We start from the raw sequence: 11731 nt of genomic DNA, 5'->3' as shown, positions 1-11731 counted from the left end.
GGGGGGGGGGGGGGCAGGACTTGGGATGTAAAAAAAATGCATGATCTGAGATAAAAAAGAACTTAACTTTTGTCAGAAATGCTCTTTAGAACAAAAATTTTTCTACCCTTGAGTATTTTCAAATGTTTCTTCCTCTTATGGAATTTTTGTGAATTCCATAAGCAAAATCACATAGTCCTAATTTTTTGTCCTTAATTCAACTTATTAATAACATTCATTTATTTTTTTATAACCATAAGAACTGGTTTAATATAGTCAATTAACGTAAATATTTTTTTAAGAAAAAGTAAAATGAAATTACATATCTATTTTTCCCTGATTATTTTTATCCGGTTGGTTTCGAGTAGCTGACAAAATTTGATTAAATTTTCCAGTCGGGTATTATAATATTAATGCAAAACAACAATGTTATTTTCTATAGAACAAGATAACTGCTCGTATGTAGTAAAATGGGTAAGTTAAAATTTAGCTATAAAATGGTGATATCCGCTATTAGTGGACTTCATAGTTCATTTTTATTTGATTTACTGAAACTTTCAATTAAATTTATTTATGTAGCTCTAACAAAATGACTCGTACAAAACTATAATAAAAAGATGGTATATTAAATAAAATTGTTTTAACTACGTAAATTTAATTTTTAATCACCCAAAACTAGATCGCGTGAAGGAAGTCGCAATACGTATCTTTTAAAACAAAATATCGCATAAATCAAAAAATCGATGCTTGATATTAAAAACATGCGTATACAAATTGTGACACAGACATTGGAATTTAAACTTATGTGGTAAATAAAAACCACGATATTGGATTTCTCAATCGCGTGAATCTGAATCGCGATGTACGCTTTTTGAATCAAGTATCAATTTAAAAATTAATCTAACTTTTGGCCAAAATAAAACCTTTGTAGATTAAGACATTGTCAGTGGTCTGGTTTTAAATTTGATAACATTTTTATCTTTATTTCTAATAATTGATATTAATTTTTGTTCGTCTGATTTTTCATATCTTCATACATAAGAAATTATTTGCTTATACTTTTAATTCATTTGAACAAATGATTATTTTGATCTCACATAAAGTGAAGTAGGTAATTTTTTTAATCCTAATCTAATTTTAAATGACAAAAGATCAGTAAGATAAATCCCTAGTGTAAATTTTTAAAAAATAAAATTATATTGAATTTCAATATTCCTAAGCTCTGTTTATTTGAGCTTTCTGCTTATTCAGTGATTATCTGTATACAAATGCATTGGTAATAAAGTTATGGTTTAAAATAATGTAATTTGTTAATATGATTTTAATATTTGTAATTAATGGTTATCAGCTCATATTGAAAATCTAATACATTTACCAGTTTTCTAAGTCTTTAATAGTGAGAAGATTAGCCTCAACTGTTTGTGCACAAAATTAGTTTTATAATTACAACTTTGGAGAAAGCTTACATCATATCACTTGTGTTATAGTTTGTTATTTGCTCATATACATATTATATGCAAAATATATATTATCTAATAATTTTTATTATTACCTAGCTTAAATATGTAAATAATATATATTCCTAACACTTATAAATAAAAAACCTTTTATATCAGTAAATAAATATAGAATAGTATTTTCCTGGTTTATCTCATGGATTTCACTGGTAAAAACTCAGCCCTAAATTTAAACAGTGCTATTTATTTTCTAATTTGATTTTGGTGAAAAATCACAAAACATTAGGAGTACACTGGCACTTTTTTGCAGCATCCCAGGGGAAAGGTGTTAATAGGATCCATAGCTGCCAACCTCTAGTTTTAAAAATGCAGAAGATTCGTAACTGCATACTAATTACTAATATTCTTGATTAAAGGGAAATATATAATATTTTAAGACTTATATTAACATTAGTTTAATTACACTATAATAGTACGCACTATAGATAAACTCAATAGAAATTACGGAAAAAGAATTACATCAACAAAAAAAATTTCTGCAAAGATGCTTTAGCACCTTTTACTAAAAACTCTTTCGTAAAGTCTCTTTCAAAACAAAGTATTTCATCTTTAGACTTAATTATTAAAAGTTTTTTTGAGAGTCTCATCAGAGATCGATGAGCGGAATTGAGTCCTATTTTTTTTTTTTTACTACAGAAAACACCTTTTTGCATTCAGCATTGCTGTGGGGTATAGTCAATATTGTCCGACTTGAAAGAAAATACTAGCTATCAGACGGACGGGTAAAATGCAGAAGATCTTGTCTTCTGAGCGGGAAAAATAGCTAAAATAAGTAAAAATGCGGAAGGGTTGGCAGCCCCATGAAAAGAACCGTTTGGCTCCATGTTAGATCAAGTAAAATATTAGTAATTACACCGAAGCAGTATTGCTGCCTTAGTACCTATGTTAGTTCTATTTCAATGTAATTTCAAGTTACAACACTTAAAAAATATAAAAAAATCTTTATCTTTTAAAATTTTAGACAATTTGCTTAACCATTATTATTATTATTGTAAATTAGTAACCAACAAAATCTTAGTATAGTTTTCGAAATATTGTCAGAAATGACTATTTTGTTTACCTTATAACCACCACCATATAATTGTTTGAGACAATTACTTGAATTAGCTCTAACTAACGTCACATAAATTTTTCCAGCCAATTTACTGTAAATGAGAACAAAAACTAACCCGTGTGCCATGGAACTTAGATCGATGAGGTCTCTTGCTACGATATTTCCTCTTAGAAGTATCCTCCCTCCAAGTTGGTCTATGAACGCTTCCAGAATTGATACTGTTAGAAGATCCATCTGAACCATTGTCATCAGATAAACGCTTCTTGTGCCTATGCCTATCTTCTCTGGAACTTAAGTCTCGATGATGATGGCTCCTTTCCTCATATTTATCTTTGCTATATAAAAAAATTTAAAAAACACATGTTAAAGTATATAGAATTAAACACAAATTACTTATAATGAATCAATTTAAAACTCAAATTTCACCCTGTGAAAAAATTTCTTTATTCATTCAGTTTTGTAATCCTTCAAAATTTTAGCTAACTTATTTTATGGATTATATTTACAAAATAATTGCAAAATTATGTAAGCATTAATTATTGCTGACTTTTCAGCATGTTATATCTTCAGATCAATAATTTTTAAAAATTCGTAATTTTCAAAATGATGCACGCTTGACCTTCACAGGAAAAGAATATCCTTAAACAAATTGTTTCTGTTCTATATTGCAACGATAATAGTAAAACAAATAACCAGTGTTCATTCTAGACCTTAAAAAGGGCAGGATTTTAATCACCTGTATTTTAAAATTGTTGTCAAAATGAGTGAAATAACAATAAGTAATCGTAATAATTGCTAAAAAAAAGCGAGTGAAAATTAACGAGGACTTACACTGAAATAGTCTCGAATCAAACGTGTGAAAAGGTGATCACTAAAATATGAAATTCGTTAGCCATGACATGGTATAAATCACATCGGAATCGATAGAACCAAGAGGAAATAGTCAAGAAAAGACCAACAGTTGTCGAAAAATGATCCATAAACACTGTGGATTTATGGTAGAATCGATCTAAATTGAGAATGCCAAAAAGTTACTCCGTAAATCGAAAAACTTGCAACATTGCAAGTAATGTGAGCTGATAACCAATGCGTAATAACATTGCATAAAGATTATCAGAATAAAAAAAATAAATAAATAAATTTAAAAAAAAAAAAAACAACAACAACAAACAAGTAGGAATTGCATCGTCGTAAAATGCACGTCTTAAAAAGTGATAACCCAAATTCGAAATTTAAACACTGTATTAAACCTTACAAAATATCAGAGAAAAATTAACCATATGCAAAAGGTCGATAAAATTATAACTAACTGCTAAAACTAATAGGTTTTCCAGTGTTCATGCTGATATATTATCCGCAGGGATGAGATTAGCCAAAAGGCAAAAAAGCTGAATTTCCACGATATTAAATTTTACGCAAGCGCAACCCTTTAATAATAAATTCCAGACAGTTTAAGGTAATAAATAATGTGCTGACATGCGATTGTGTACTAATCTATTATTAAATAAATGATTACATTGCTACTTAACATTTAGTGGAAAATAAAAATTACCAATTGAAAAAATAAAGCTGGAAATTATATTTTTCCTCAGTTTATATAAGAGACAATTATTACTTGAAAAACTACCTGGTTTAGCAAATTAAAACTACTGAGAATATACATTAATATTTCATTTCTTTTAATAAATACTGTTATGTGATTCATAGCAAATATATCAATAATATCACTTTTTAAATTATATTGAGAAAAAAAAATTTAACAATGGACCGAATCATTATGTTCATATTATAGTCTAATCTAACTAGAGCCCTTTGAAACATATCAATAACAGTGAAGTAGAAATATATAGTAACTCCTTAACATGCAAAAATTGCTACTTTAGTTTGAAAAATTACATGACAATCCGCAACTGTTTAGATAATTGTTTTTATTTGATAAGAATTTTGCCTTTAATAGCATAAATAACAGCAATTATAAATAAATTTTTTATGATGAGTATTAATTCTCTTTCCAAAAAAAAAAAATTATTAAATCCCTTTTTAAGTGATTGCTTTTGTTTGCTATATCTTTTATGTTTGCTATATTTAGTCGTTAGTCAATCTTCAAACATCTTGTGACAAATCCTATTTTTCTTCTTTGCAAGCACAGAATGTAAGTTTTGAATATATTCCCTTCGAGTTTCTCTGATGTTGTAAGACTTACATATACTAATAATCGTCGTTAGAAAAACAGTCACCTTTATAGTAACTAATTTTTAAAAAAAATTTACTTCTTACAAGAATCGCGATGTTGATCTTAAAATTGCGGGAATATGAATAACAATTATGGATTTTTAAAATGAGGAAATACAAACTAGGATATCGAACTTTTAAAACGCGTAAATACAAATCACGATTCATAATTTTTAGATAGCGTAAATACGAATCATGATGCGTAATTTTTAGAATGCGTGAATGCGAATCCCAATGCCTTATTTTAAAATCATGTATAAATATGAAAATCAATGTTTGATATTATAAACCTCATGAGGAAATCAAAACATTAATTTTAAACTTGCGTGAATACGAATCGCTACATAGGTTTTCATTAAGGCGTAAATACGAATCACAATATTGGATTTTTAAATCTCGTAAATAAGAATCGCAACACACAAATATGAAAAGCTATCAGGGTTGCCACTCAAATCTGGAAAAAAAATTCCCTGTATTTTCCCTGTACATGTTATATGCAATATATTAAGAGGAAACAACAATTACTGTTCTCTTGTGTGAGCTACAATGGGCTAACTATATTTATTAATTTCAATTGCAAGAAAAACAGCTGAACATACTTAAANTGTGATAATTTTTTAATTAGTTTAGTATAGCTCAAATATCATGGTTAAATATCCCATAGATTACGCTTTGAGTGGTCACCACTTTGTAAAAGACCAAAATAAAGAAACAAAATTCCCTGTATTTTTCCAGTTTGTAAAGAAAAAATCAAAATTCCCTGCATTTTCCCTGTTATAGGTGATTTTTAAATTCCCTGTATTTTCCAGGTTTTCCCTGTGGAGTGGCAACCCTGGCTATGTTTGATATTAAAATCGTGTGAATAAGAATCGTGATATTAGCAGATTCCAGGTTTGTCAGAAGCAGCGTCGTTTGAACTACAAAAATCAGATCTATCTGGATGGTGGGTAAAAAATTCAGAAAATCTTATCTGCTGCGAGTAAAAGGGGATAAAATAGCTATATAAGAAAAAATGAGAAAGGATTGGTAGCTATGTAGTTTGAATTTTCTGTTCCTTTTTGAAAATCGATGAATTTTCTGAAAAAGCGGAATACTTATTTAAAAAAAAGTGAAATTTTTAGAAAAATCTGAATTTTTGATTTAAAAAAAAAACTGAAATTCAAGAGATAAAAGCGGAAAAATCTCATCCCTGTGTTACAGAGTCGACATGAACTTTCCGAACGACCCAATATAATCCGATGACAGGAAATTATAGTAGAATTGCCAGAAATCAAATGTCATAATAGCATTGTATTAAAAATATTGGAATTTGAAAAATCATATGATAAATAACTGCCCAAAGACCTATCAAAAAATAGAATGCATTGCTACCAACATGGATTAGAAAAAATCCAGTAGATTTGATGAAATAATATAAAGTTCATGATAATTGTTGCATAATATACTAAATATGTTACATGCAAAGTTATGATTGACATTATATCAAATATTATGTCGCATGTTTACTAATTTCCAATATTAATAGGTATTTAATTCATAAAAAATAGTTAAATTATTTTTTAATTAATTTAATCTGCATAAAAGTAAACTGAACATTTTAGAACAAAAAAAGCTTTGAAATGATATTTATAAATGAAGTTTGCTTATTTATATAATTATATTATGCATTAGTAATACTTTTTTCTAAAATGTACAAAACAAAAACCAGGAGAATTTTAATTAAACCAGGAAATCTACTGGAAAATCCAGTAGAGTTGGCAGCTATGAGAGTGAAATTGTGATAGAATCGTGACAAAACAATCGCATCAAACACTGATAACTCAAATTCGAAAAACTATGTCAAAGATCCGAAAAAAATATCAGTAACACCATGAAATTGCGATAGAATCATCATGATAACACAAATTCGAAATTTGCAAGTCGTAAAAACACTTTTTGAAAATATCGAANCTCGCGTTAATCATTTTTTAATGCGAGAAAAGAAAAAAATATGCGAGATTCTCGCGTTCTCGCTTTGTAGTGAAAACACTGCCATGTGAAAAAAATACAGTTTATGAAAGATTATCAACAAACGATGTGTATAAGTAAAATGAAATACTCACGAATTGAGCAAATAATGATAACTCAAATTAAAAAAAAACACGAAGAGGGTTGATAAAATTATATATAACTGACGAAAAACCTACCATAAAACGAAGAGAAATTGTGATAGATTCATCATGAATCAAATAGTGATAACTCACATTCGAATGCCATAACATCATATTAATCATATCGGAATTAAAAAACCAGGTACAAGGGGCCAAAAAATTGCAAATAACTTACGGAAAAAAAAATCATGAAGCACAGTGAAATTATGGTAGAATTGAAAGATCGTATTAAGAATATAGAATTAAAAAANAAAAAAAAAAAAAAAAAAAAAAAAAGGTGAAAAATGATAAATAGTTTCAGAAAAATTACAATCAAACGACATGTAATTACATCGGAATCGTCACGAATCAAATGTTTCAAGTCGATAAAATCGTCAATATCTCAAGTTCAAAATGTGCAAGTCATAATAATGTTTAAATATATCGGAATTTGAAAAAACCACAGGGAAACAAGCAAAAAAATTATTCATTACAGCCGAAACAGGATTTATTCCTGCCGAATATGAAAACCATGTGTATTTACCAAAAAAATCGACGCTAATAAGCCATTCCACATACCATTTTAATATGTCAGGGCACGCAGAGTGGAATTTTTTTTATAAAAAAGGGCAAATTGGACACCCTGCCTTGCAAAACCAGTCAAGAATGAACTCTTGACACAACTTGTTACTATTGACTATAAATCAATCTTAATGCTTTTCTTCTAATTGTTAAGCTTTTAATCAGACAAAAAAATGTTTTCTCCATATTTATAAACATAAAAGATTTTAAGGAAGATAAATTACCTTCTGGATCTTCGTCTTTTGGAATGCTGTTGTTGCTGACGATTATAATCATCTGAGGCATGCTTCCTACCTCCATAATTGTCATTATATTCTTCATCTGACAAAGAATATCTACGTTTCCTTTGATGATGCATCTTTAAGTTTTCTGAAATTTTAAACAGAAATATTCAGAATTGTATAAACAATTTGACTCCATTCAATACAATTTACAAAATAACAAGGGCAATTTCATGATCTCTAGTGATCCTACTAAAATAAATAATTTCCTTCAAACAATCTAAATGAGTACACCAGTGTTCTTCCTAAGCATTTTTAGAGGGGCGATCTGCAATACTTGCCCTTTAATCCTTATCACTAAGCCTTTTTTAAAAAAAAAAAAACTAATAAGCTGTACATCCCATAAAAACACTTGCTTTTTTAATTCATAATACACTCTTTAAAAAAATTACACACTGAGAAAATTATCTGTGTTGATATGATTACTATTGGAAATATTCACTTTGTTAGGATTATTCTCAACTCCTTAAATTTTTATAGCTCTTTTTTTTCAAGGGAAGATATTAATACCTGAACTAATAAATTTTTTAAGTAGGTTTAATTAGTAAAATTATTTTTTAAATATATATACATATATAAATACTTTGTTTATTTTCTCAAAATTTTCAGTTCAAATTATGCTTAAATTATCTATTATCGTGTATTTTTATAAACAACAAATTTTTCTTTTATTCTGATAATGAGAGAATCATATTGAGAAATGTACACAGAAAAAAGTATAAGAGGGGTAATTTAAAAATCGTTGAAGATCAATTTCAGTGATTACGAAATATAAATACTACACATTTTGATAAATTTTTATGGCATTGAAGTGCCCCTTCAAAACTTGTAGTTCCCTTTTTTATTCCCAGGATGAACACTAAGTGCATATACAGGGGTGATTGTGAGTCCAACTCAAAAATCAGGAAAATTTCTTGAGTAAAATCTTATCTCTAATCACATTTATTATTCTACCAGAAAAAATATTAACAAATGAAAGATACCAAGTATAAATTCTTGTTCTTCTACTTGGGCACTACAGCCTATGACAGGTCAAGGCCGTCCCAAAAAGTTTTTGCCACCTTGATCTATTCTGTGCCATGACCTAGTTCTAATATTTTTAAATAAAGTATACAAGAATTTTTATACATAAATGTGATCAATGATTTTTTGAAACTTCGGGACCTAAGATTTCCGGAATCTTCCGGAGTGCAATTTCGGAAAAATCCGGAAATTCGGATTTTTTCCGGAGCACAATCACCCCTGCATATAAGTTGATCACCTCTATTGAGAGCATAAATATTTACCAAAAATGAAATAAATATTTACCAGTATTAATATACAGAAAGAATGCTAATCTATTTACTTAAAAAATTAGTATGCAATGTATTAATTATAATGAGAGAAATTTTAGTGCACTCTAAACCAATTTCAAAGTGCTAATATCTTGTATATTGGAAGAAGTTTTTAATCCTACTAATTTTTATTGATCTTTCAATCTTTTCAACTTTTATTCCTATAATCTTGTTTTCTTCATTATTATTCATTTCTTCGGAATTATCGACATTTTGAACAATAAACCTCCAAACGAGATATTTCTTTCAGCATATACAAGATGGAGCTTTTATTTTATGCATGAATGTAAGATAGAGAAAATATCTCCCATTTTAAAACAGACAATTAAAAACGAAACATATACAAACATAATTCAACAAAGTGAAGAAATAAAAACAGATAGTATAGAAATGTGGGAAAATGTAGAATACATTGATTTACACACTCTGAAAACTGCTAAAAGTGCAATAAGAACCCTTTTGAAAATGGTAAATAATCCCAAGTTATAGGTGGAACCGAAACATCAATAATGGCAGATCAAATACCAGGTGGAATCATACCTGGTAAATCTATTTACTATAGTTTAAAAATAATTATTTTAATATAAATTATGCACATAAATAAAACATGTAACGATACGTAGAATTTTGAACATATCTACAATTTGTATTAAATTAAGATTATTTTTAGAAATAAATGAGTTTAATACCAAGTTATTAATTTCTTTTTCTCATTCATTTCTGCATAAAATGAACTTAAATATGACAAATGATTATAAAAATTTGGGTAAATTACTCATTACTACAATCAAAATTATTAAAAGACATTCATTTAGGACAAGAAACCCCCTTTAATCTGGAGAAAGAAAAATATTATGTCTATAAAATATAGAACACAAACCTTGCTGAGAACACAAACTGTTGAAGCAAAAAGGGGTTCAGGTAAATCATTCTTTCCAATTGCTACTTAATTACAGGCAGTTTAAAGTCAATGGTTTGTAAACAAATCATTCATTTATATATATATTTTAGTGATTTTTAAACAATTCACTCTTTAATATCATAGTTTAGAACTTTTTAATTTAATAAGCAAATTTGGAAGTATTTTGCCCTAAATTATTAAAAGAGAATTAAGTTTGTTTTTCCCTTCACTTTTTGTGCTGAAGAATTTGATTAAGAAAAATTGTTTAATTTTAACTGAATTGTTTCGAACTGCAATTTTTTGTACTTCTGATATCTGGGAACGGGTGAGAAATTTTTTCGGTGATAAAAACTTTGGTATGCAAGCATTGACAAAATTAAAAAATGGCTAACTAATGTACATAAAAAAAACAAGCATTACTCTAACAGCTAGAATAGGAACAAATCTAACATTTTTTATTTTGTCAACAAACATATTCATTATTCAAATAGATTTATATGTAGACAATCTTTCAATTAAAATAAAAATTCAAAACTTTAGACTTATTCGGAAGCATATTTATGAGATGTACACAATATTAGAATATCCTTGATGATTTTGAAATACATTAATTTGTTCGATATGATTGAATAATGAGTTGTATCTTGTAAAACAAACACTATTTAGAATAAAAAATATTACATATCATTTACATAAATATAACAAGATTAAAATTAGAAACAATAACATCTTTAAATACATGGAAGTTTCATGAAAATAAGATCTTGTGCTGTAACATAATTGGGCAAGGTAAATACTTAAATATTGATGACTGTTACTTATTGTATTTATAAACTTTGTCACTTGTTAAATTGAATTTGATAATAACACTAAAAGATTAGATTACAAAATAATTTTCCTTTTAGCACACGTATTTGTAAAGTGAAGCATTTTTAGTTATGGAATCAACAAAATGGCTACTTAAATACCGATTAGGGTAAAGAATTTTACTCACCAGATCAATCACTGAAAAATCCAATACGATTTCGTAATTGAACAGTAAAACTAATTCTTGTGATAAAAATATCAATACTCGAGAATAAACATAGAACAAATTTATATATTTATTAAATATGGTATTTTAACACGTACTTCGATTAAAACGACGCCAGAAGATGTAAGCGTAAAATTATAGTTAAAGTAGAAGTAGCTGTTTTTAGGGATAGGAGGAGAGCCTGAACGAGCATGTGACATAATTCCGAGAATTTTGGGTGGGCCTTTTGAATGATTTCCGAGCAAAGTAATCATATGGTGAATACATTGTACAGTAGCTAGACAAACTCACTTCTTTGCGGCTCCCCATTGCCCAGCTATTTTTAGCTACAGCTGCAATGTTCTGAATCTATTGCCGTTCTATGTTAAGTGTAAATAGGAAAGTAATCTACTGACTTTCTATGGAAGTGCAATTTAGTTTTGCAGAGACAAAAATTATGTAAGGACTTGCCGCTTTGTGGTCCCTAAGCTAATTTATTCACAAAGTGTTTATATGAAGGTTAAAATGTTATACATAGAGCAATACTTTTCAACTCTCTCTTGACCTCTGCCTCCACAAACTCGTTGTTTTATACACTACTGGCCATAAAAATTGCTACACCAGGTGACACTACACAAACGCGAAATTTGCAGGACGGATAAAGCATGTTATGGTATGCAAGCGATTAGCTTATCAGAGCATTCATGCAA

General features: G+C 28.2%; 1 protein-coding gene across 6 annotated transcripts in view; it reads right to left on the bottom strand.

Moving 5' to 3' along the window:
* Positions 1-11237, bottom strand: part of LOC107440941 (Darkener of apricot) — a 26489-nt gene extending 15252 nt beyond the window's left edge. For 3 of the 6 annotated variants that reach the window (XM_043052801.2, XM_043052803.2, XM_043052805.2), the window contains exons 1-3: positions 11004-11191; positions 7718-7862; positions 2666-2885 (exon numbers count right to left, since the gene is read on the bottom strand). In XM_043052801.2, coding sequence (XP_042908735.1) covers positions 2666-2885; positions 7718-7851 — 354 coding nt within the window. In that variant the 5' untranslated portion in view covers positions 7852-7862; positions 11004-11191. Of the gene's footprint in view, positions 1-2665; positions 2886-7717; positions 7863-10748; positions 10962-11003 lie in introns of those variants that run through there. The other 3 variants (XM_043052804.2, XM_071185250.1, XM_071185251.1) reach the window with 3 other exon arrangements.
* Positions 11238-11731: the final 494 nt, after the last annotated feature.

This window comes from Parasteatoda tepidariorum, chromosome 9, assembly GCF_043381705.1.
Source record: "Parasteatoda tepidariorum isolate YZ-2023 chromosome 9, CAS_Ptep_4.0, whole genome shotgun sequence".
NCBI lineage: Eukaryota > Metazoa > Arthropoda > Arachnida > Araneae > Theridiidae > Parasteatoda > Parasteatoda tepidariorum.
This window is presented reverse-complemented; position numbering and strand designations above follow the sequence as displayed.